At 43.3% G+C, this 27,369-nt stretch overlaps 1 protein-coding gene across 4 annotated transcripts in view; it reads right to left on the bottom strand.

The window, feature by feature from the left end:
- CDC14A (cell division cycle 14A) overlaps positions 1 to 27,369 on the bottom strand; it is a 332,599-nt gene that overhangs the window by 218,036 nt on the left and 87,194 nt on the right. For all 4 annotated transcript variants that reach the window (XM_069232173.1, XM_069232175.1, XM_069232172.1 and 1 more), the window contains one exon: positions 11,649 to 11,741. In XM_069232173.1, the coding sequence (XP_069088274.1) occupies positions 11,649 to 11,741 (93 nt within the window). The remainder of the gene's footprint in view (positions 1 to 11,648; positions 11,742 to 27,369) is intronic.

Genomic DNA, 27,369 nt, shown 5'->3' with positions numbered 1-27,369 from the left:
CACTTACAATGTCTAAGGTTTTGGTTAGACACTGTAGGGGTACCATGCTCATGCACTGGTACCCTCACCTATGGTATAGTGCACCCTGCCGTAGGGCTGTAAGGCCTGCTAGAGGGGTGTCTTACCTATACTGCATAGGCAGTGAGAGGCTGGCATGGCACCCTGAGGGGAGTGCCATGTCGACTTACTCGTTTTGTTCTCACTAGCACACACAAGCTGGCAAGCAGTGTGTCTGTGCTGAGTGAGAGGTCTCCAGGGTGGCATAAGACATGCTGCAGCCCTTAGAGACCTTCCTTGGCATCAGGGCCCTTGGTACTAGAAGTACCAGTTACAAGGGACTTATCTGGATGCCAGGGTCTGCCAATTGTGGATACAAAAGTACAGGTTAGGGAAAGAACACTGGTGCTGGGGCCTGGTTAGCAGGCCTCAGCACACTTTCAATTGTAAACATAGCATCAGCAAAGGCAAAAAGTCAGGGGGCAACCATGCCAAGGAGGCATTTCCTTACAACATTTATCTATACATGTCCCCATAGATCACTGAATAGAATTAACTTGAGTTGGTTGTTCATATCTATATTCTAGAACATGTTCATTTCGGTTAGTCCTTCTTTCCACCAATAGAACATAGTCTTACTAGGAGCACAATAAGCCTATCCTCTACTATATTTTCAACATAATGGTCCTGTTTCATCCATGCGCACATCATTGTAGGGTTACTGAAAAGCCTTACATTATTTTCCGCAGAATTGATGCATCACACATTAATTTTTTTACACTTGCTCTCTGAATGAGTGCTGGTAAACTAATCCAGTGTTCTTGTAGGACATTCACACCCAATGAAATATTTCAGGCCCCATGGTCTTTAATAAATGCAAATGTGTGCATTTACAAAGATTTGTTTTAACCTGGGCTTTTCAATTTCTCCACATCACCAGTAAAATGTCCATTTAATATTTTGTTGGTTGACTGTAGTTACATTTTAGAATAGCATAGTTTTGTAATATGTTATGATACAAGTAGTTGAATAATTGGAGCTTCCCAAATTCAAAATGTCTCAGGTGCTACTGATTAAGATTTTACTTTTCAGTACATTAGCACCCGTTACATTTTTCTTTTTAGAATTTTTTTTCAAAAAGGGACATTTTTAACATGAATACACAAGTAATGTCTTTCATCGCAACATAAATATGATTTATACTTATTCAGTCACTTCAGTTTCACACTCCGAATTTGAATTCAGAACCATGTCAATAGCAAACATCTGCCTATAACACCAGTGAAGTGTGTCCACGTTTAAAAAAAACGTGTTGCAATATGAAGTATGAGGAAATCAGAACCTTGCTTTGCAAGTCAACGCCTGTAGACTCTTAGGTGATATCAATGGCTTATCTATCTAAAGGGTACTTAATGATATTGAGGTAGACTTGTTTGTGCATCAGATCAGCAAATTAAACGTAACTAAATGAGAGGCTCCAACTAAATTTCCTTTCCGTCAGTTGCTACTAAGAGCTTATTTTAGTTTGTGAGGGACATGGTTTAGCATCAATTACACTTCAGACATTAGTTCAACTCTCTTACCATATAAATATACGTTAGCATTGTTGGAAGTGACCATCTTTTGCATGGTATTTCCCCAGATTTTTGCCTTGTTTAGCTGAATCCATTTTTGCTGGCTATAGGACTATCTGCACTTTACTTCTGCCAACCAGTAGTAAAGTGTTAGTGCTTGCCCTTATAAACATGGCATAATTGGCATACACTTAATTGGAACCTTTAATCTACTTATGAGTCCCTAGTAGATGATAGTACATGTGTCTAGGGCCTGCAAATTAAATGCTGCAAGTTGTCTACAGCATTCATTGTGCAACCTCCTAAAGTTGCACTGTAAAACAGGTCTCCAGGCCTGCCTATGCAGCCTGTTGTGCAGTTTTAAACTGCCATTTCGACCTGATAAAATAAACCTTTTGCTTGGCATCCTTCTGAATACTCATATCATTCTAAAGTAGACCCTAAAAACCCAAAGGGCAGGGTGCAGAGTATTTAAAAAACAGGACATGTATATTTAATGTAATACATTTACTGGCAGTGAAAAACCACCACTGTAGTTTTTCACTGTAGCAAGGCTGGATTTCCTATGGGAAATCACTGGGTTACAACTTATAATGCCTAATTTCAGATTAGACGTAAAAGTCTGATGGCAATAAAAAAATAAAATTAAAAAAAAAAAGATACTTTTAGAAAGTTTTCATTATTCTGCCTAACCAAAATGCACCTTTCTGCCACTGTCTATTGTCAACCGACTGTTGAATCACTCCTGTGAGGTGACATGTGGGTTGCTCAAAGAAAGTGGACAAAAGGGTTGGGTGTGGAAAGGTTTGTCCTTGAGCAGGATGGCCAGTGGGCTGTGCTAAGCCTCTTCCTGAGCTCCAACGAATGTGTACCCTGTCACTGGCAGATGCAGCTCACACTTACACATTCCTCCCTTTAGCTTCCTAGTCAGCTTGGCTAAAAATCCAGTATGAGGGTGGTGGTGCCCCAGAACTGGTTTGGAGTGACCACAGGGACGGGTTGTCCATTTCCACAGCCACAATTCTCGTGGGAACAGAGAGCTCTGCCCAGGGGAAGAAACATTCTGTTATGTTGGATTTAGATGGAGAAGGACACTGTGCAACAGTTTACAGTAAAACATCCAGAAAGTGCTACAAAAGTGGGTCGGGTAACCCCTGCAAACTTTAATGCAATTAGTTAGGGAGTGTCCAAGAGTTCCCCCCCACCATAGGCTGGCAATATGCCTAAATGTGGCATTCCCAGTACCCTGCCCCGATCACTTCTGGACCTGTGGAAGAAAAGGACTGGACCCACTGTCTGTGACCTATGAAGAGCCTTTAAGACTGTAGCTGCTCTCCTTACTATACCCAAGGCAAAGAAGTGGACTCCAAGGGTCATAAACCTGGACTCCTGTTCATGCTACAGGGACCCAACAAACTCCACGAAGCCTTTTCCCAGCATTACCAGCTGATCAGCTCCAACTGGGCCTGCCCAGGACCCTGCTGCTGGCCTCAGCTGGAGTGTGTCTTGACTCCTGCCAGGAGAGGCCTGCATCACCAACAAACATCACTCAGAGGATAGAGCTGGCCCAGTGAGCTGGATGGCCTGTGACTGCCTTAACGTGCAACTGCTACCGCTCTCCTCAGCACCCAGGGAGACCACCATGCTGCGGCTAGCTGCCCTGGGGCCGCAGCTGTGAAGACCAGGCATTGCAGGTAGATTTACGGAGGCCCGGAGTGGAGGCGGTGATTTGAGACAGCACCCACAGTTGAAACATTGCACTGGGCGCCTCTTGTCTACTGCATTGGGGGAGGGAGGTGGCCTGGGGGATTGACTACTATTAATTTCCCCCCCATCCACATTTAAGAGAGCGTTCTCCATGCTGGGCCAGGGCTAAGCTTGGTGGTTGCCGCAGGCGCACAGCTGCCCTAGTCCACCCAAAGAAGTGCGCACAAGTGGCTAGAACCACCCTGTGGGAAGAACCGCTACGGTATGGGAATCACCCCACCTACTGCACTACTGTGGAGGAGGGGGGGGGGGGGCTGGGCTGCTCGTGCACCTCTCCCAAAAGTAAACACTTGTCAAAATCTTGTCAAAGTAGAGAGGTGAGGTGGGTCTAGCACTTGAACCTTCTGCCTTTCCCCCTCCCTGGTCATCCTCTGCAAATTGGGCACTGGGCGTCTTCACCAGAGGTCCCTCAATCTTAACGGAAAGGTGAGGGGGCTCACACAACCTGCAAACAGCAGCCGGGGATTGCACATGCCCCTCCCCTCTTTTTACACTAACAACAAGTTGAGGCAGGTCCTCTCTCCTGAGGAACACTATTAAACTGAATCTACGCTCCTACCACTGCGACCAGCCACAGAGACCCGGAGTGCCCACAGCGGGGGGGCGCAGACCTGTTCACACACTGTCCCAGACCTACTGTTTGTGTCACGTATTCTCACAGGCATACTGTGAAACAAGAGTCATGGGAAAGCATGGAGGGCAGAAGACTCATCCACTGAATCGCCAGAACCCTGCATGCAAGAAGGTGATAACCGTCCCGCTCCATTTGATTATGTTGGATCAAATATTGACAGCCATAACAGATACCGGGCAAGACTTGTGCACTAGGGTGGATGCAACGGCTATCCATGTAAGCCTGTTGAGAAGATCACAAAAAAACTGTTGGGCGTGTTATCCAGACTGAAAACACCCTTAAGGAACTGTATCCTATGGTCATGGACCTGGAACAGCAAGTCCGCACTCTGGTGACCCAAATACAGGAACTGAAAAACCGCACAGAGGATTCCGAAGGACGATCCCGCTGCAACGTCCAGATTGTTTACTTTACCGAAGGGGTGGAGGGCCATGATCCATTCTCATTTTTTGAGCAGTGGCTAGTGCAGAAAATAGCCTTAGCAACCTTATCCACACACTACCAAGTGGAACGACCACACAGGGTCCCGGCGTGGAGACACCCAGTGGGATCGCTTCCTAGGCCAGTAGTGACTAGACTCCTGAATTTCAGGCATAAGGAGACTATCTTTAAAGCAGTTCACACCTCAGGCTCCATACAACATGAAGGTGCACAAATTTTACTTTTCCCCGATTACACCTTATGGGTGCAACAGCACAGGGCCTCTTTTCTGGGGGTCAAGAAGCGCCTGAGCCAACTTGGACTCACCTACTCCCTCCTATACCCAGCAAAACTTAAAGTGCTAGTAAATCAGACCGGCTACTTCTCTACAGACCCTACAGATGCCTGGGAGTGGTGGAACAATGCTGCTACAAATCCTCCACTCTGGCAACTCCAGTGCAGGACTCCGGCGCAGAGTTGCGGAGGGGCGGAGGAATGGTGGCAGCAACAAGGCCGGAATGATGTGACTATCAGCTTCGAGGACACCCTTCTCCAGCACAGGCACGAGACCAACAGCAACGCACGTTGACAGTGATCACCCACCTGGCCTCAGAGCACTGCTCCCCACCTTTGCTGCCCCTCACAGAGGACTCCCAGTGGGCCTCTTGCTCGATTGCTTTACTGTATAGTCAATCTTCCATGGTCCTTCCATAGGTCACCCTTAGTCACCCCCCCAGACCTCTTGGCTTGAAACTTGCTCTGTTACTGATGGCGCGCACATTTTATACCCATTAGGGACACAGGTTCCATTCACGCCCTCCCCCAACAGTAGCTTCCCTCCTTACGGGCCACTCATTTATCCACTCATTTGTATTATCCTGCACTTTCAAAGAATACCTGCATAGTCTGAACAGGTTGATTGGGACTTGGGAAATGTGCCAAAGTTGAGAGCCCCGAACTTCTACATACTAAAGAGCTCAACTGAACATAGTTTTGCTCTGTAGGGAAAACACCCCCACTGGACAGTCATCCTTTGTTAGTTGGAGTCTCACATGCGATCCTGCCTATAGAATTCCCCTAATATCGGTCTCTTTGTTGAATGTGTATTTGCCGTTCCTGCGCTTACCCTAGGAGCGGAGCTGGGTTTGTGTTAATTTTGCTTCTGTTTACAGGTCATATCTCACTGCTGGCATCGACTGAACCTAAAGTACTTACCTGGAATGTACAGGGAATGGGTACAGTACACAAGCAACACTTAATCCAGCAATATATACACTGGTGCAACACTCATATTGCACTCTTTCAGGGGACAAGTGGCTGGGTGTGTAGATATACACTTACAAAAGAAGTAGAGTAGACAGTCTACTGTACTACATACTCTGGTTTTGCTCAGGGTGATTTAGTCTGGATACACCCTACTGATCTCTTCAAATGCATTGCAATGAAATAGATCCCGAAGGTAGGTACCTTTTAGTGGAAGGCCAATTGGACAGCTGTTCACTTCTGTTGGGCAGTATTTATGCACCTAATGTGGCCCAGCAAGCCTTTCTAGCTTGCCTTTCGGTGATCTTTACATAATGGGAACATATTACATGGCTGCTTGGAGGAGACTTCATTAGCATTCTTGACCCTGCTCTTGACCACTCACATCCCCCGCTGCCGACCTCCCCAGTAGTAGCGGCTGCAACAAACCTAACTTAGTGGATCACCCATTGGTCACTTGCTGACAGCTGGCATGAGTTATACCTGAATTTTAGAGACTACTCTTACTACTCCCTGCATCATGATTTGCATGTGAGACTGGACCGGACACTAGGTTATCCTGTAACACACACAAAAGTAGAAATTGGTGAATAACTCAGCTGGACCTTTCCCGACCACAACCCGCTGCAGTTACACCAGAACTTGAAACTCCTCAACCGCCTGTCCCCCACCTGGCGTTTTCAATCAGTGCTCCTAGATATCTTTTGCGAATCCGCTTGAGCAGTGCTGCCGCGGTATATGTCAGAAAACTGGGGCATGGCAACGATCGAGCACAGAGTGGGAGGCATTAAAGGTGGTTCTCCGAGGCCGCTATATAAATGCAGTGGTGGACGTGCGGGCAGACATACATAAAGAATTAACAACCCTCGAACAATCCCTAGCCACACTGGAGGTGGCTTCCTGTGCCACCCCTGTGGGTAGGCGCATGCTTATGACTGCCAGGGAGCGTCATGCTCAATTAATAACCAAGCTGCATAATTATGATTTCCAGGCTTATCAAGCCAAGATGCACGCTGAGGGTGACAAGTCTGGCTGCCTACTTGCCTGGCTACTCTGTAGCGCACACACTGTTGCGCCAATCACTATGATTCAACAGAAAATCCATGCCAGGTTTACCTCTTAATATAAGGTCCTATATGACCAGCCTCCTACTGATTGCAATGCTGCTACATAGCCTTCTTGGGCAACATGGAGCTCCCTAGTGGCTCATTTTGCTCAAGAGGAACTGAAATTGCCCCTCACAAAGTAGGAACTGAGGGAGTACATAGAAAGGTCAGCTACAGGTAAAACTTCAGGCCTAGATGGCCTTCCAGGAGAGTTTCATAAGGCCTACGATAACATTGCAATACCCAAACTGTTAGAACTATATCAGGTGGCCCTCATGGAAGGAAGACTGCCCCTCAGGATTTGTGAGCCTCTCAGTGTCCTTACAGAAGCCGGCTAAGGACCCGCTAGAGGTGACATTGTATCGTCCACTGTGTTGGGCACTCACTATAAATACACAGTAGGATCCTCACTAGCTGGCTGCCTCGCACAGCATATGACCCATCTAGTACATGCTGATCAAAATGGTTTTATTCCTGGTCGTTCCACTACTCTAAATAGCCGTAGACTTTAACAAGTACTACAGCAGACCCCGTCCATTTGGCCATATGCTGCCTGTTTAGTGATGGACTTGGAGCGGGCATTTGACACGGTGGACTGCGACTATAGGTTTATAGTGCTCACACACTTTGGCCTGCCACAACACTTACTGTGTCTCATTCGCTTACTTTACACTGTCCTGACGGCCCGGGTTAGGATCGGACATCTCATCTCTGCCCCAATAAGAATAAGCCGGGGCACGCAACAGGGATGCCCAATGTTGCCACACCTGTTTGCGCTGGCAATGAACCCCTCAGCCCAACGCTTGAGGCGTGATGGTGAAACCTGGGGCATCCAGCTGAGGGTTGAAGTGTATGTTGTTTCCCTATATGCCGACGGTCTCTTCATATATATTGGTGACATCAGACAAGTGCTAGACAATATAGAAACCATCCTGACTGATTTCTGTGCGGCCTCTGGTTTGGGCGTGAACTGGGTGAAGACATGTCTGTTTCCCACCCATCCTGCCTGCCCACAGCACCACCTTATTGGCAGGCCATAGTAAAATGGGAACCACATAAATTTCGCTACCTTGGCATTTGTATGTCACATGACCTTCGAGACCTGATTGATAGCAACCTCACCCGAGCAATAGCCTCCCCGAGACCACAATTGATGTTCTGGGGAACCCTCCCACTCACAGTACAGGGTTGGGTAGCACTATCCAAAATGGTGATGTTCCCTCGACAATCCAATATCCTTCTATCCTTTGCATACCACAGTCACAACAGAAGTCTCTGACTAGCCCAGGCACTAAAACAGTACTCTCGTGAGATCAGTATTAGCTCAATACACCCCTTCAGGGAATTCCTTGGGAGAGAGGGGATGGAATTTTGGGAGACAGAGGGGATGAACACCTTGGGCACACTATTTCAAGACATGAGCAACTTAGCACAAATCATAATCAAACATTGGGGCATTTCTCAGCATACAGCACCCTACTAGCCAAGCTGCAGCAGAACTGGCAGGTTGTGGACACAACCCGATACACATCCCCTGGTCCATGCACTTCATGTGATGGGTAGTGGCAAGTGCCTGGTTACGTGGTTTGCACGCGCTCTGGCACACACATCCCACAACCCACTAGGCAATACTGGGAGCAAGACGTCGGACGTGCCTGGCCATGCAGAAGGGATGGATCCAAATCCTTATTTAGCATTGCATAAAGTCTCACGCAATGCTAAATTTCAATATATACAGCGTAACATTTTGCCTAGGGCGTATCTCACACCTTCACGATTGCACAGAACATATGGTAGTCCGTCCAACTGCCCGCAATGCAACGGCCAAACTTCTGATATGAAGCACATGTTTTGGACATATCTATAGGTCCAATCATTATCGACAGCAGTTATTGACACCCTAACAACTATCAAGGGACAAAAGAATCGATAAGGCAAATAAAATGGTCTTCTGGGATTATTTAAATGTAATAAATCGGGCCTGCCCTAAACCTTCACAGACTTAGCCCTACTTATAGTTAGGAGAACCATCGCCATGAGGTGGAAGGTTACCCATCTCTCAGACATAGCATACTAGACTGCAGCTGCAATGAAATGGGGCAAAGCAGAGTCAGTAACCTTATGGAGAGAGGTTAGAATGTTACACAAGCTCACCATGGGATACGATCCTACACGAATTACAAATTCTCTGCAAGGGCAAGTAGACTTCTATTTCCTCCCCCATTAGCATGCCCCTATCCCAGCCACCCCAACAATCCCCTGTGGTTGCCCTTTTACTACTAGGAATAGGCAAGTGATGCTTAGGGTACCCGCTTCCCATTTATTGTCTACCCCATTGTTGGAGATGTGAGATCCCCACCAACTTACCCGCTGCACTCTGCCACTGTTCTTTTACTCTCACCCCTCCCCCCCCAAACTGGTGCCAAGCAGCCTGCAGCTTCAATATGTAGAGCTAGCTTACACATTTGTGCATTCTGACGTGCTAGTTCTGTATGTTTTGAACACTGATAGTTGACTGTGATACTATGAGCCAATATCTCCTGCTAAACCATACTATATAATGTAATGTGATGAGACCCCTTGAGATTATACAACTAAATACTGTAAATTAATGTATAGCCAATCGCTGTCCAGTCTTTGTACCACTTAAACGGATGTTTAAAAGGTGTGTTTTGACTCACTCTCCAACTTCCCACCCACCACACACTCCCCACTCACATCCCTCCCCCCCCCTCCATACCCTGCTGCCAAGTGCTGTCCCCAAAGTCCTGGACCCTTGGTTGGTGTCAGAGTACTTCTTCTGAAGTTTCCTGTAATCTGGGATTCTTATTTTACAACACAGATGAAACTTGTTTCATGTATCCTGCACACATAACTGCTATGCCTATTCCGGCTGTCACCTACAGATCACAGCAAGCCTAAGAGAGAGGTGACCTATCTTCAATCAAAAGAGACAAAGTGGAATGTAAAGAACTCAGAGGTGCCTCACACTGGCCACCACCAGGTGGCTGCTTCTTTTTTTTTCTAAAGCGCAACCAGCAGAGCTTCTCATCACTGGTGTGCTCCTATGCATGCAAGGACATATGGCTAGTAGTTGTGACGTATAGGTTCATATGCCTACCCCTAGTACTAATTGTAGTACATTCACCAGGTCAGAGTGCAAGTTGACACCCACATGGTCTTATGACCACTCAACTAAAGAATTATCCAGAAGGATTGGAGAAAAATATATCCAGAAGTACATGCATTGATCAGTATGTTCTGGGGAGGGGCTTTTTCTGGTCATGAAATTCAGAGTTTTCCCACCAAAATTCAACGGTTTCACAGAGACATTGTCCAGAAGCTATCACATGATGTGTATCCCTCCCATGCCACAGCCTGCTGCCTTGCCCCGCTAAGGATGTTTGACTTCCATTCCAGAGTCAAAGTCCAAAGGTAAAAATGTTTGCCTGAATGAACTTGGTCCCGGTATCCAAATTGTACTCCAGCACAATCTGCCCTAAACCTTATGCTTGCCTGGGTGCAAACAGAGGACTGTGGTTAGTGCTTATGGCTTTTTGGCACCATTTTGAACCTTAAACTTTAAATACTCATAACTCAAATTCTACTTACTCGTTTTTTGTAGCTTTGGTGTCACTTTATTAAACTGTGCTCTATTTTTATAAATTGTTTTGGGATCTTTCCTGTGTTGTGCTTTCACTTTATTTATGTAGAGTGCAGCAAAATTTTAATAATTTACATGTTGCCTCTAGGATAAGCCTGACTGCTTTATATCCCAAACGTTTTAATTGCATAAGGCTTGTGGCCATCATAAGTTTTCATAATGGTCCTTCTATCTGCTAAATGTATGGTGCAATGGCATAGGTGTGGGCAGCAGAAACATTTTTAAAAAACCTTATGAAGCGAAAAGGTGAGTGTTTCTCAGTGCATATTAGCTTGTTAAACAAGCTGAGAATAGTATATTGACTTGGACTAAACCTTACATTGTTCTGAAGTGCCATCAAATCACGAAGAGTGGTATGGAAACTTAACAAAAATTGTGCTACTTATGACCGCTTTAAAAACCTGTTAGTAATTCTTTATCACAGGAAGTCACATTTAGTGAGGGTAGGGATATCTGAATTGCACGACTGTTGAGAGATCATCCTATGGATGCACAAAGATGAGTCTCATACCAGTATATATATATTTTTTTTTTTGAGTGCATGGTGTGTACTTAGTAGGTCATACATTAGAGTTTTCACAAGTCAGATCAGTGGCAAAGAACCCACAGGTAGATATTTTATTTTGGAGGGTAGAGTATGGGACCCTTCCAGTCTACGCACCCAGGATCTGGAACAATATCTCTGTATCCATCAGGACTGCCTCATCACTACTCCAATTTACGTGAAGACACACCTCTTTCAAAACCACTACATCACAGTACAATAATTGTCCACGAAGCAGCTTTCCTATCACTCAATGACAATATATTTATCTTGGACCTTGTAGAGCACTCTGCTGCCTTTGGTGAAGTTCCGGATATACAAATACCACATACATACAGGGGATAACATGTAGGTCTTGAAACTCAGGGACAAGTATATGAAAACGGGAATCAGAATTGTTGTAAAGTGGGTGATGCTCAGTTTAGAGCCATGGAATGTTATACAGGGTGTAAAAAGCAAGGCCTAAATATTACAGCTAAAATAATAGAAAAATATTGTGAATTAAAAGTTTATGCTTAACTATCATCTTCATCGTTCTTTACAGCCAATGGTCAATAAATTAGAAAATCTGCTTCAAAATCTTTAAAGAAAAAGCCAATTCATGCACACAAAGCATTGTACGTGCACAGAATACACACGCCAACAATACAAAAATGATAAAAAGTATCTAAATACTTACTGCATAAGCACCTATTAAAAAAGCTGCATTGGCTCGTTTCCGTTGGTCAAAGCAAGTATAGTGAACAATTTTCTTTTTTGATAAACTGAATGACTGTTGAAGAAAAAAAGGAGAGAAAACAAAAACAATATTACTTGTCGTCCGAGAAACTTTAACAGGCAGTTTCCCAGAACCAGTTACACACGGAGTTTAAAGGGTTATTAGACATAACACAAAAAAAGCAATTTCATGTTCATCTGGCTCACTATCGAGAAGAGAATTAACTTCAAGCCCCTTGTCCATGCTTACATGCCCCTCCATGACCTAGGACCTTCCTACCTCAACCTCTATCACCTTCTACTCCCCCTCCAGGCCTCTCTGCTCAACAAGCGCTAGCCACCGTACCCCACATATGGAAGACTTTGGCTGGTGGGAGATCCTTTGCCTACCTCGTGGAAGACCCTGCCCCTGCACCTCAGGCAGTCACCATCGCTACCCCAATTCAGGAAGGACCTTAAAAGCTGGCTCTTCGACTGAAGGTCAGAGGACAAACCCCCTTAGTGCCTTGAGACCCTTATGGGTGAGTGGTTGCGCTTTCTAAACCCTGATTTGATTGAATTAATGCAATCAACAGCTACATGCTATATCCTCTTTTTCTTTAGTCTTTTGTCAGTAAATTTTAATAAATGGGAAATCACTGTCTTTATGTTTTGTTGAAGACCTATATGCTGTGTAATTAGGAACCCTAATCATTCTTCTGCTCTCCCCAATTTATAAGACTATACAGATTTAATACTTTGTCTCTCCTTCTGCTATTTAGCAGATACCTTCCACCACCCTGGTACCTCCCTTCAGAAGAGTGTCTAACCAGATAGTACCTTTCTGAGATGAAGCCTGCACCAATGGACATATACTCGAGGCAAGAAGGAATAATGTTTTACTCATTTGCATCCTAACGTTCTTCTTGTAAGCCTCTACTTAGGAACCTTGACATACACCAAGAAGCCCCATGTGCCTGATAACGAACACTATTTATCCTGCTCCCATTTGATGGTCTCTAATAATATTCACCCAGTGCAAAAAGGTCCTCAGTGTTTCACTGCCTCCAAGACCACTTCGTTGAAAGCAATCGTAGGTGGATAAACCGTGGCTCACTTAGTTTTCTCACTTTCTACATCATTGTTTCTTCTCCTTTGAGACAGATCAACTCTGTGTCCCCTATAAACGGCATATATTTACTTTCAAGTAATTTATAAAGGAGCTAAAAGGGATGAGTCACCGAAGTCTGGTCAATTTGGCTCTACCATCAGTCTCTGCATTAACCCAGAGAGGTCTCAGTTCAAAAGCATGCCCTTCCCCTGTCACTCAACATGTCCACCTTAGTTTCATTACTCTGCAAACTCCATAAACACTTGTCCTAAGGTGTGTGTGAAACACTCTAGTGGTTCTCCTCTATTGTTTTGCTAAGTCACAATGGAGAAGAGCTAAGGAAATGGTGCTGTTCAAGATAGGGTCCAGCACTGGACTGCTAATTTTCTGTCGGGCATTTTCCTGGTGGGCTGGCGACTTAGGAGGCTAGTATTTGAAAGCAGAGGGCAGCTACTTTCTCCAGATCCCCCAGATTAATTGTAGCTGGAGCTTCCGGTGCTTCAGGTGAGAATAAGGAAAGAGGGAGGAAAAATAAAAGGAAAGATGAGAAAGAAGGAAGGAAGGAAGTGAACAAGGCTGGCTTGATCATTTTTGCCAGGTCTACTTTTGGTTCCCAGACTAGTCCTGAAAGGTTTGTTAGTTTTATGTTGTCTACTTGAATTGGGTTGGAAAGTCTAGTGTGTTTCTGTAAGCAGAACCACAAGTGGCGCAATTTCCATTTAAGGCACCTTTAGTAGAACCAATGAGCTCCCAGGAAATGGACTGATTGATTGACTTCTGAAACCTCATGTACCTCACAATCAATTAACAGTTTGTAAAGCTGGGGAGTAGACAAGGGAGAGCCTACTGGCGTCTTACCTTGACTTGCTCATAGAACAGGCTGCAGATCTCTGGTAAATAGAGACCTACTGATTTCGTTCCTCCAAATGTACTCCATTAAAGTTGCCATAGCATTGCAATTTAAGAACTACATGGACATCAAACGGATACCCAACTCAGAAGGGTTGCTCCAACGGAACCCTGCTTCTGATCCACCCATCCTAGTGCCTGCATGAGATCCCCTTATCCTCCAACAAGGTTACCAGACAACTATCACTAGGTATGCAGTGGTCCAGTCCTGGGTTTTCATGTAACAATCTATTGCATTCTGGTAGCCCCAATCCCATCAATAAATTAATTTGGATGAAGAATCAGATTACAAAGCAATTTAAAAAGAAAGTCTAAGATGGGGGGACTTAATTCTTGGTGACATTCGTCTGGTAATTTTACCCCTTGATATGTGGCCTGATGAGGGAAGAGAGAGTGTGACCAAAGATTAATTTCCAGGCGCAAAACATGGCCAGCATTGTACTTGTATTATGCCAAACTGGACTCTTAACTTTAATATGATTTGTCATCTTTGTCATCACTAATAAGTCTAGCCTTCATATTTTTAAAATTTATTCTAGCAAGCATATGCAATAGATATTTAAAAGAAAGTAAAAAAGGGCATCATCTAAAAGGTGTAGGGCATATCATTTTATAAGAAAAAAAAAGGGGGGGGGCCATTGTAGCGCTTAGGCCACAGCACTGGCACCAAACTATACTATTTTCCAGATGGAGGTGCACACGTGATAGGGAAAATGCCATCATTGGCCAATGCTGTAGGCTGTCAAGCACTGAAGAAAAATGCAAACTGGCACCAGAACAGATTAATCCATGAACAGGACTGACCACAAGCCACTCTATGAATATATAGAATTTCTTTTTTTATTGTAACGGGCTGATGACACTCAAGCAATCCCTAGGCCAGACCTAAAAATGCTTACGGATCTCATTACCCAGCAGAAGGTTCAGGGTGATCAAATGAAGTTAACAAACATATGCCTCTAAAGGGGCCTAAAAGTACAATTGGGAGCCGGTAAACCAGGGTTCTGAATTGAGTTTACCACTTGAATGAAATTCAGCAATCTTGACCACGGCACCCAATCTCCATCTACCTCAGCGTCCTCATCTACCAAAATTGAGGGTGCCACAAAGTAGTCTCAAGCAAGGTAAAAATAGATAAAGAAATAAAACAAACAAGAAAATATTGGTCAGTTCTAATCAGTCTATGGGCAACTGTTGACAATGCTGTGCTGTAAAAGTAGTGTAACCAGATATTCTGGATTTGCCTGTACAGTTCCAATTTTCCAATGTCTGACCAGGAGAAAAGTTTAAGTGTTCAAGATGTTCCGTAATGAGATTCAGTAAGTGTGTTGTCTGCTGGGAGTCATATTATGACATACTAGGAACACAGAATGACTTGAAGCCTGCACATTGTTTACCATTGGTTGTCTTTCATGGTCACTCATTTGCCTACTTCTTATTCATGTCCCAGCTTGTCAATCTTGTGGTTCTCCTTCCAATGGAACACTGCAATCTCTGTAATTTGCAGTAGTAGAAGCAACAATTTTTTTCTTTTCAAGCGCTACTTATTTATTTTATGTGAAGCACTCCATTACAGTGTTTCAAGTTGTCTCCCTAATGTACGTCTCTCCACTTACACAGTGTTCATCTATTACCCAACTGCTTGTCCCAACCATCTCCCTCTTGCACTCACCCAGACGTTTCTTTCCACTGCTTCCTTCACACCTGCACCCTCCATGTTTGCTTCAACTAGCTCCCATGCTGCGTTTGCTCCCGTCCTCCTCTTCCCCCAGGTTGCTTTTGCAACCTCTCCAGTGTTGCTCAGCAGTTCGCCCCCACACCCCCTATTGTTGAGTCACCTTTACACCCCACTATCACCTATCTTGCTTCCACTTCCCCCATCTGGGCGCTTAAATTTTTTTAATTTAAAATATAATTTTTAAAAAAGTGCTTAATTTTAATTTCAAGTACTTATCCAATAAGACTGGTATCTAAAAAGAAAATAAAGCAGCCACGTATGCAGGGTACTGCTTCAAAGGATTTTTTTTTTCCCTTTTTTGCTGTGCAGTGTGGCTAAAACCATTGGCAAAACCAATACGTAACACAAGGCAAAACCTGGATTTGACAATTCTTGTTGAAAGAGGGATGACAATACAGACAGACAGAAGTTCTCATGTTCCTGGGCAGGATTAGTTAGCAGCCTGCATCAGAAAATATATTCAACCAAAATTAATTTTTTCTGAAAACTGTACTGAATTGCATGTTATGTATTTTTAGGTCCAGCGTAAGCGCACGACCTCTTGTATACTTTTAAGAATACTTCTTCTGTGGGTTTTAAAGCCATTTCATTTTTTCAGGTCTGTGTCATTTAAAATTCCTTGCTTGCTAATGGTCAATCATGACTATTTGTCCCTCCTTTTTCTCTTTGGGAGCAGGGACCAACTACTGTATAATTATCCTTTATCATGTTCATCTGCTCTTTGCAGGACTTTTTTTCCTCTTCGTTTCCTGCCTGCGTTCGGTGAAGCTTCCATTTTTTTTTAGTTGCCGGGCATTCTTGCTCTCCGCTTAGCTTCGCTGTAAACAGGGCTGTAAATCTGCCTGTTATTTTGGTCACATTGCTCTTTTTCTGCTCTCTGTGCCCTCTCTGGCTGCTCTCTCAGCTACCAACCTTCCTTGGCTTGGATTCTCTAAAGATTCAAGTGTGCCTACATGCGGTCCCTGGTGGTGGCAGAGGCCAGATTGTTGAATTTAGTTTCCTTTGTGCACACAATTTGTTTAGTTTGCCTCTGCACATGTATCAGAACGGCGCCACTTCACGCAAGCCGTGCTTCATGTTGAACACTTTTGTTTGTTTGCACTCATAATAAATACACTGACCTGCACTGTGGTGCTTTTAAAGCAGTGAATATTGGAAAGCTGCTGAGAAAACACCCAACTGGGGTGCCAGGTCCATCCATCTTTGAAGTTACGAGGATAGATTAGTGTGCTGACAGCAGCTTGTCACTCCCTCCCTCCTTCCCCCTCCATTGGCCTGGTCGCCCTGCAGCATTTGAATAAAAAAAATGCCCCCACTTTGTAATTTGGACACTCCATGCCCCGTAGCCGGTCTGCAGACTCCTCTTTCATCCCTCAATGTATACAATGGGCGGTGCATAGAGAGTACTGTTCCCCGGGAGGGGGTAGTTTGCAGACACTCCATGCTCTTGACAGTGCCTGCCTCCGCCCAGGCTAGGCTCAGTGCGACTGCTGGAGCTGCACAGCGATGAAAGGAGGCGCTGCTGCAGCGGTCTCCTACGGAACCGGTTAGCCTTTCTCTTCCTCCCCCAGGCTGCACTGGCGCGTTCTCACATTCACGGACTCCACCTCCCTCACTTGATTGTCCATCCACAGAAAGCCCTCCTGAGAGCCCAGACTACGCCTCCCTTCATCATACTCTGCTTAGAAGTCACCCCTTCCCTCTGCTGATGAAAGGCTGAGCATGGTTTTGAAAGGCACATTCCTATTTTGAACACAGAATTCTAACCAGAGGACATTCTACCACTTCCGGATCGAGTTTCTTACTTTTTGCTGCAGCTTTTTTTTTGTTTTTTTATTTATATATTCACTCAGCTGCCAGCTAGGTCACAACGATGTTTGCTATAATTCTCTGTTCAGGTCACTGGTCTGTTGTGCACACAGCTTTGCAATAAGTCCTTGAAGTATGGCGTCACCGCAAGCTGCGGGCTTCCTCGGGGGAATGACATTAACCATGCATGCTCTTTAATTCCATAGTGTGCTGTACTTTGCATTTCTGTCAGGTACACACTAGGCACCGCCTCACTGACAGTGGAATATTTCAACATGCTCTGATTGTATTGCAATAACTCCACATGGCATTATATAAACAGTCACATTCACACTTCACTCGTTTTTCAGATGATCAGACTGTCAACTTCTCCAAAATCTCTGAGTAATGTGTCTGTTTGGCAAGCTGCAATCAGAGGAAGAAGGTAAACGGAAGTGCTTTAGTCACATGTATGGCCACTGGAATTATATGGCAGGAAAGGGCCAAATTATGAAGCAGGGTTGACCAATTTATGTGGCAAGAGAAGTCCAATTAGGCATTTACAACAGCAATAGCTCTAACTCTCGGAAATGCGAGACATATTGCATTGCAAATGCCTGTTTCATAGGTCCGTGACATTATGAGGAGTTCTCCAGTTCACCCAAACTTTCAGTAGCTCTTAACTTTGACAGTGCCTTCCTGTTTACATTGAGACATCCTTCCGGCAGGTGTTTCCCAAGTTTCCTCTAACTGTTTACCCATTTCTCGATTTAGTGTTCATAACATGGAAGGATTTTGCTCCGAGTGGCAATAATAAAACCCAGGTTTCTCTTCTAAAGATGCCCTAAAGATGGGCTACAATAAGGTACTGAAACGGGATACGTCATACTCAGAAATGTTGCCTCAAAATTGTGTTTCGAAGTACATTCAACCAGTTCGACTTCAGTAAGCAAAGTCATACGGAAATGTTGATAGCTTACACGCCAGACTGCCTTTAAAACAATAGTTATCTAACAAAATTCCACACTTCTATCATAAAAAAAACAACTAGCTGAAAATAAATGTTGTTTTAAGTTAATGACGTTCAAATAGGGAGAAAGCCCTGGACAGTGATGCACTCGACGAACCTGATGCAAAGCACAAGGCGCTAAGGGTTAAGTCTTCGGCACATAAAGTGTGCAAAAATATGATGAACGTCACTGGTGGAGGGAGCTCGATGCGACCTAAAGGACACAGTTTGTAGTTCCGGGGAGGCCGACTCACTATACCCTTCAGAGCCAATAGCACTGAGAACAGCCATGGAACCAGGCATTACACACCCGAAACCATTCAAGAAAGCAACGGCTATGCTACACAAGCACTGGCAAAGCCAAAAGGTTCAACTTTTATATATTGAACACACCGAATCAACATTCAGAAACACATTAATACAGAGCGGTGTTTCTTAACAGTTTGAGGACTCCCCATAGAATCACTACTAAAAGCGGAGGGTCCCCGTCTAGGAACTGTCTACGACTTGAACCTCAAAAAGATGTACAGAAATAGAGACTTCAGACAAAATCACACATTAAGAATATGTTTTTATAAAATTCATAAACAAAAAATGCACTTTAATTGTAGAGGGACGGTTTGACCTTTGCAACATTTAGCTTTATTTCTACACGACTAAATAATATGCTAGACTTTAACATGTCACTGTGTCTTGTTTGCAGCTAGTGCATTCTCTTTTCGTGGGCTACCAGTGCTGCCTCGATTGAGGCTCCTACCATCCGCACTAGGTTTGCTGTATTTTGCTGCTCCCACGAATCAAGATAAAGGACAATAACTTGATTTTTAGCAGAGTGTTAAACCATTCAATCTGCTTTTTTCAAATATATGTACATTAGTAATCTGCTAATATATAATCTTCTAAACCGTTGCAGACCCGCCAACCCCCTGAGTTGGAGTTGCGGAGCCCCGGGGGATTGCGGACCACCGGTGAAGAATCACTGCATACATACATGCACATGTGCGGAGAGGGTCGCAGGCGTGAAGACACCATCGGCCCAAAGCACAAACTGAGATACTTGGACATACCTCGAGACCTACAGCCACCCATGCACACTGTCAGACAGACCGGTTTTCAATAAACACTCAAAACAACAGAACTAAATGTCCCCACCGCAGCACACAGAGCCGCCCCAGCACATACATGAACCAGATGTACAGGTGCAGATCCTATACGTGCTGACCCACGTACAGTCCCCAACGTAAAGAAAGGATTCATCACTGGTTAGCAGAACACTGACGTCATTATGAAATGCAACCTAGGAAAACGTGAGCCAATATAATGGTCATTAATTAAATGATTAAAAATATTTATGCAGGGCAGCCTATTCAAATAGCAATGGCAACACATACAGGACAAGCACTGGAAAAGCTAGTAGGCTAGGCACTGCTGCAAGTCTATTGGCTTTGCCAGTACTAGTTTTATTGTATCAACTTAGATTATACAACAAGCACTGGTAACGCCAATAGATCTAGTCTTTGGGACCTACTGGCTTTGCCGATGATTTAGCAATATGTTACTCTACATGGATTGCATATTTTAGATAAGTAAAAACTTGAATTTGTGAACATTTGTAAACTTTTTGCTTTTGTATAATTTTGTACTGGAACTTACTAAGTATTGGCAAAGCCAAGCGTTCTCAGCTCTAAAAGCTGGGCTACTCAGTTATCTAATGCTTGTATGGTACATCTAAGCTGAGTTGCACATGGGCATTCGGGCGAATTCTGGTTGTGGATGGGTGCTTGTAATGGAGTATGATTGAGAGGACTCTAGCTGAGGCTGAAAGCAATGTGAGAGTGGGCCATAGCTGTGTTCAAATTACATTCTCATCCCACCCCTAGTTGCTATCCAGTGTACACATAGTGATGGTCACTTATGTACCATTTGTAATGACTGCTTCTAATTATTTACATAATTGGTATTATTCATATCAAACTGCTAACAAACACTTACAAAGCCAATAGGTCTGGCTTGTTTTAGGCATATGTTTGTTGTTCTGTGTTAGGTCTTGATGCACTAGCAGAAAACTCACAAAAATGTACTTACATGCTGGTCAAGCCACATGCTGTGTAAAGCAGAGGATTTTAGCTCATATGTTTTAAGCTATGTCCTTAATTATTTAGGTCACCGCCATTTTAGGGACGTCCTGCACTTTTTTCATCTCATTTAAAGCAATGTGGTCCACAACAAACCGTTGCATACAGGCCACTAAAAGCAGTATCATAGGCGAGACCTGTGATGCTGTAAAACAGTGGAGTCCTTGGAATCAAATCAAAAACTTGTGGAGCAGAAAAAAAGGAGTAACTGCTTTGCTCCTCTGTATCACTCACTTCAGAGTCTCTCGGAACGCAGGGGGGAGAGGATGCGGGAAGTCATGCACTTCAGTGAAAAAAAAGTAGAGAGCCTGACCTCATCCACTGTGACACCCCAGCATGATTTTATGTCCCAGTGCTCTTGGTGCCACAGAGCCCCTTTAGAAGTGAATGTGCAGAGTTTGCTCCCCATTTAAAGTTGAGCCAAAGACCCTACAGGTCATTTGTTCCCTGGAGAAGCAGATCCAAATATCCTCAGCTTCTCTGGAATTCAAGCACACAGGGAGAAACAAAGGTGAGAGGTTGCAACGTGAAGCATGGGTGGTAGCAGAAGCAAAAAGGAGGGCGCTATCACGGAGAACCAGGTGAGGGGCTGCAACACAAAGGGCCAAGTGGTAGCAAACAGAGGGCATAAAAGGGGGAAGCAACAGGGCATGGGGAGGGAGGCAAGCTAACGGGGAGGGAGTGGAATGTGGAGCATAATGCAGGAAAAGAAAACAGGCAAGAGAGCAGCAGGAGTGGTTATGGCAAAAGAACACTAGCAAGAAGGAACACAATGCATGGGGGAGAAACACACAGGGTGGCAAGCTGGAAAAAACTCTTGTGAAGTGCTCAAACAAAAAGAGAAAAGTGAGCAGTGGAAGGACACAAGTAAATGATTCATGTCCCTGGGGAGGGAAAAACAAGAGGAGGAAGGAAAGTCCACTCAAGCTAACAAATAAGCAAGTAACTAAGAGTGACATTGAAACAAACCAATGCTAAGGAATGTGTGGACCCTAACCCAGCTAAAGGCTAACAATATGTCACGCAGTAAACAGCGCATGCGCGGTCTAGGAGGCAAGACCTGAAAAGGACAGTTTAAATAAAACTGAATGGCTCTTGGTTTTGTGACACTGCGTTGTTGGGAGGCTGGGAGGGCTCTCATCAACATAAAAAAAATGCCAAAGTTGCCACTAGCATATGGAAACTACATATGTGGATGTACTGATTATGAAATTGCAGAACGCAGTCATTCACAGTGACGTCAAAAAATGGATAAAGTGGGCTGACCAACTAAACCATGCAGAAGAAAAGAGTGAATGACATAGCATAAGCTCCTATGAGTTTATAATACTTTCAATTTTAGTCTTGGCTAATGCAAGATTTCAGTACATGTAGTTATTACCAATTAGTCATCAAAGATACGGAGAAAAGGAAAAACGAACGTATGCAGGTTGTGGAGATAAAGTCTGAAGACGTGTTTTCAAATCCTACCTAAAAGCAAGGTGGTTAGAACTCCTGCTCATGTAGACTGATAGAGTTTCACAATCTTGGGGAGTGGGCATGGGAAATGTGTTTTGATGTTCTGGCTTTCAGAACTTCCAGAACCAGACTCTGTCTTCCTCTGGGTTCCTCATTGACCACTTGTGTGTTTGAGTTCATTGTTCAGATAAGGCGATTGGGTGGCACAGACAGACTTACAAGCAACGTTGATATCAGCTCTTCCTTCAAACTCTAGTTAACAAAGGAGCTTTAAGATAGGGGAGATGTAATATTGCTCTGCCCCAACAACTGGGTGGGCAGCCATGTGCAGTACACCTCAAAGGGGTGCTGTAGAGGATTTTGCAAGGCCAGCTAGAATGGTGTTTTCCCCATCTAGCTGAGTGAGCAATAAAGGGCTCTAACTGCAGATCATAAGTCGACAGTGGCAACAGTGGGGGTGGGGTGATTAAGTTTTCTTACTAGGTGAATTGATAAAAAAGCCACTTTATTAGTTTAACAATGTAGTCATTTTGGATAAAGTTATTAACCAGGCTGTACCCCAGCAACTTTGCTCGAAGAATTAATGAATCATGAAGAGTCTCACCAAACCTACATCAATTCAGATTCAATATCATTAGGCAAACTTTGTTCACTTATCACTTTGAATCTGTTTAGTGTTTGTTCGGACACGAGGGGACTCTCATTGTTAAAGTGGGCTTATTCACGTCAGCCAATGGCCAAGTACTTAGAGATACTCCTTGAAACACCGGCTGGTTTAGAAGCACCTGCTCCTCACGGTTTTGCTAAGTTTGAAATATTTCTATTTCACTTACAAAGAACACCTTTTTGTATTTAGTGTCGATTGTACGCTATATGTTTGGAATTGGATGGTTGTAAACAGAAGCAAAACTTGAAGACATTTGCAATTTAAAAATAACAAAAATAACTATTTAATTGTTCTCAGGGCCTTTATGTAACAAACCAGGTGCTTTCACACAACTTTAGAAAATCCTCCTTGGGTAGTAAAAGACTACGCTGACTTTAGGAATCATCTTGCGCATTAATTGGCCATTGAAACATTTAAACAAGGAAGCTACAGATATTTATGTTCTAAGCTGGATAAGTCAAATAAAAGGATCATACCAATTAATATAAAGTATTACATAGACCATGACTATCTTCTGAAACTAAGAAACATGCGGAAGCAATTAGGGAAAGCAAGAAAAAGTGAACTGCCAATATCTGGACTAAAATCTTTATTTCAATTAAAGAAAATCAAACAAGGTACTTTTGAAGAGGTGTTTGGAAAGCGTCAGAGGAAATCAAGGTTAAAAAAATGCCCTCCTGCGGAAGCCGCAGGGTTACCAACATTTTCTATCAGCCCAAGACAAAGGTCAGGAGTATGAGTCACACAATCTGTTAAAAACAAAGAATATCTCCTCGCTGCATCTGATCAGGAGGGTTTAGCTCAGATTAAAAATTTCAAATCATCAAAATCAATCATCTGCCTACGAGTATATTCCAGTAAAATCCCAATCAGTAGGCTGCGGCTTTGACAAAAACATGTTTTTTAAGACTATTTGACTAAGACAGTTCTCAACCTCTTTGCAGGGCAGCCATTTGTGAGCGATTTATTTCCCACCTGGGGCTAGCACCAGAAAATTGCCCCATTGGACTCCAAGGAACCAGCGTTTTGAAAGTACTTGTTATCTTCAAACAGAGGCATTTGCAAAAGGAAAACTATCTATTTAGCTGTTAGGTTTAAGACCACGATTATCTACACTGGATAACGTAACAGCCCTGCTTGTATCAATTCATGTATGTGGATGACATTGTAATTATGGATAAGACTCTGATTGCACTATAAGGTTGTTGTTTTTTTTTTTTTTTTTTTTTTAAATGGACGGTTGAGACTCTAAACATGGTCTAAAACAATCTATGGTCTTTAAACAAAAATGACTGCAACTAAAAGCTAAACCCTATTTGCAGAAATGGTATTTGAATGGAAGATCATTGGAGATTGTTTAGGAGTATAACTACCCAAGGGGTGTCATCTCAAATTTATCTTGGAAGCAGCATGTGGCTAATGGAAAGGTAAACATACCTAGTAGTGCCTTGGTCTTCAGAATACTTTTTGAAAATTGCTTAGGACTTAATCTTCTCGACTGCTCACAATGGATGTAGGCTGCCTGGTGTACTTTGTAAGGATAATTCAAAACAGTTAACATGCAATTTGCTCAACCCAATAGGGCTCTTTAAGGTTTCTTCTGCACAAGTAGCTTCATGTTCGTATACCTGTAGAACATACTCTTAAAAATGCTGATGGTGAAATGCGATTTTTCTGGAAACAGACGAGCTTTCTTACAAAATGGGTTCTCAAAAGATGGATTAAAAGCCACGATTTAAATGGAAGCTTCCAAATTGACCATTTATATTTCTCCAAATCGTTCATCAAGCCCCAAGGAAAGAAGTTTCAAAAATGGGGACAATGCAGTTTTACGGAGATCCAATCTGCCAAACAGAGATAAACTATTGTAAGTTTACAAATTTGAGGTTTGCAGATCCCATCAAACGCCAGAGGCGCTTTCGTGATTAGTGCAATGGCCTTGGAAAATATGTCCCATGTTTGATTTGTATGTGCAGTCTTCAATGATGCTGGAAAGAGATAGTTAAGTACCATGTTCATGAAAAGACTGTTTCCAGACACCAACGACTCTACAAATATTAGTCAACACCACTTTTTGGCTATATAAATGTTTATGCAGTGCCAGTGAAAGCAAATATGGCTAAATAAACACGATAGCTGTACCAAGTCTACTAAAATATGCACTGTAATTCATTTATTAGTAAGCTGCAAAGGTCAACTTCCTTGTAAATAACAGTACAGGGTAACTGACTTGAGAAAACAATGTGTATTGTCTTACAAGTTCCATTCTAAAATAACTTTACAAAGGATAACAACTGGGGTCATACACCTTAGGCATAAAAAATGTGGTTATCCCACTCCACAGACTTAGCCTTTTGTGCTTTAAAATATAAACCTTTTTCACTGTACATGAAAAAACAGCATAGCATAAACCATACACGCAGACCAGCAGAATGCAGTATCTTATTAAATCATCATTGTTGGGGGGGGGGGAAAGTTTCATGACCCACTGGGCTTTTGCCACTCGTGAACCATGGCCTTATCCCACACCCAACAATTGTCATTATTAGCACATTACCCTCATATGTACACTATTTAGTTTGTAAACACTTGATGTATCGCATGTTACAATACGTTTCTGTGGATGCTTTCCAAAAATAAATTAAACCATATCAAGTCCCACACAACAAACAGTATCGGACAGCACACTGATAGGCAGGAATACAGGAACGCGGCAGAGAAGCAGAGGGATAAACTGACAGATGGAGAGGCAAATGGCTTCTTAGCTATTCAGGGTCAATGCTTAGTATTTAGCCTTTCTATGGATAGAGTACTGCAGTGTCCATACCTACAAAATCCTTGACTTGCCCTCTGAATAGCAACATCTGCTGGAAGTTAGTCAACTTCAACTACCATGCCCATCCAATCCGCATCTTCTTTTCCAGCAAACTACAACAATGGAGTGCACACTGCATGCATAGGCATCTTTGGTCTACTCACAAACACGCAACACTGCACTTCAGAAAATACATCTGTCCAGGTCTAATAAAGTCACATCTGAGGTGGTGTACTCAACAGAATATATACCAGCCTTTGATTTTTGACTTGTACATAATTCTTATCACTTATATTAGTCCAATTAAACCAAATGGCAGTAAAACATTACCGCCCAAGAAGGCCCCTGTTTTTCAATGAAAATCCAAGAGTGGAGATGATGTTCAATAAAGAAACGTGGCATCCACATAAACCTATTGTCAACCTAGTTAAAGTATTTGAAACTTAAGACATGTTCAGGAAGGGAGAAGTACTTGCACAGGACTAAGACTCAGGCCCTGATTATGAGTTTGGCAGGTGGAAAAGCCTGCTAAACTCCCACGGTCGGGTTACAGCCTATGCGGCAGCCCTCCCGCAGCCCCTATGAGTTCCCCGCTGGGCCAGCAGGCAGAAACAGAGTTTCTGCCTGCTAGCCCAGCGGGAAACAGCCCACAATATTGATGCCGACTCGCAATCAAGTTGGCGGCAGTGTTCCGGGCGTCTGATGCACCAGCACCTGTTGCGCTTTTCACTGTCTGAAAAACAGACAGTGAAAAGCGCGACTGGGCTGTCCATAGGGGCCCCTGCACCCCAGCTCCGTCAGCTTTTATATGGCAGTGCAACTGCCATGTAAAAGCTGACAGAGAGGGGACTTGTTATCCCCAGGGCAGCACTGCTTGCAGCACTGCCCTGGCGGATTAAAACCGCCAGCACCACCAGGCAGACGAAAAAGTGGTGGTGCCGGCGATCCAGCCACAGTCATAGGACCGCCAGACTCGGGAGGGCCTTAGTGTTTAACTCCATTCTGTCACTTTTCAGTTTAATACATTTGTACAAACAGCGTGTTGTGTCATCGTCCACCTGATACTGGTATGGTGTTACCACTGACAAAGAGATATTTATGTCATTGTCTACGACATGAAAATGCAAATGGTAGACAGCAATGCCCATCGAGATGGGAACTGCTCATAGGTTAGATGACGTTTTAATTTCTCAAGATAGAGAGAATGAATTAATATACACAATTTGCGATACATATATATTTCGTTATTTGAATTATTTTTTTGCATTGCACAATATGGATTTGTAATACGAAATAAATCTCATGAATGAAACCAAATAGGGTATAATAAATGTATGTGGAGATCTTGCAACCTAGTTAGTAGTCAACTGAAGCTAGCATCTATTAAACAGCATCAAATTTACTTTTGCAAACGAAAACAAATATTTATTATTTACAAATTAAATTACTTTTTTGAATTAACTAAATTAATTTAGGTTCTTTTGAAAGAAGAGTATTTATTACTGGCGTAGTATTTTGTAGTTTGCTAAATATTGTATAGAAAGCTTCTTTTTCTCTTATGTCTTTTTGTCTTTGAAAGTTTATTCTTTTATTTTAATCAGAGACAGGAAGGTTCCCTTACAATAAACTCATCTAATGGGCAATGAATTGCTGATGAACATCGAAAGGAGATGCAGCGTACGTCAGTCAATACATCAGTAAAGAAACAGAAAAAGGACATGGGCCATGTCAATCTTACCTGACCTTAATTTCTGAATTGGATATTTCTTCTTACTACTTATTTTCTTAATAATACTACCCATAGTAATAGTGCATGCCAAATTAGACTTTAGTTCCTTATGCATATTAGATCTCCAAAAGGATCTGGCATATAAATGCCTTTAGCATTATACATGAGCCAAGCTTAAAAAGAAGCTTGTCATAATGTAATGAGTTTTAGCTCAAGTTCACAAATCGCAGATATCAAAATACCAGTTCATGGTTAGGGTCATCTTTGTAGAGGCGCACTAGTCCAGGCATGCAGAACCTTTCCTGTCCCTAATTTTACCACCCACTCCCACAAATAACCTAATAA

This window comes from Pleurodeles waltl, chromosome 4_2 (assembly GCF_031143425.1).
Source record: "Pleurodeles waltl isolate 20211129_DDA chromosome 4_2, aPleWal1.hap1.20221129, whole genome shotgun sequence".
NCBI lineage: Eukaryota > Metazoa > Chordata > Amphibia > Caudata > Salamandridae > Pleurodeles > Pleurodeles waltl.
Note: the sequence above shows the minus strand (reverse complement) of the source record. Positions and strands in the feature narration are given on the sequence as shown.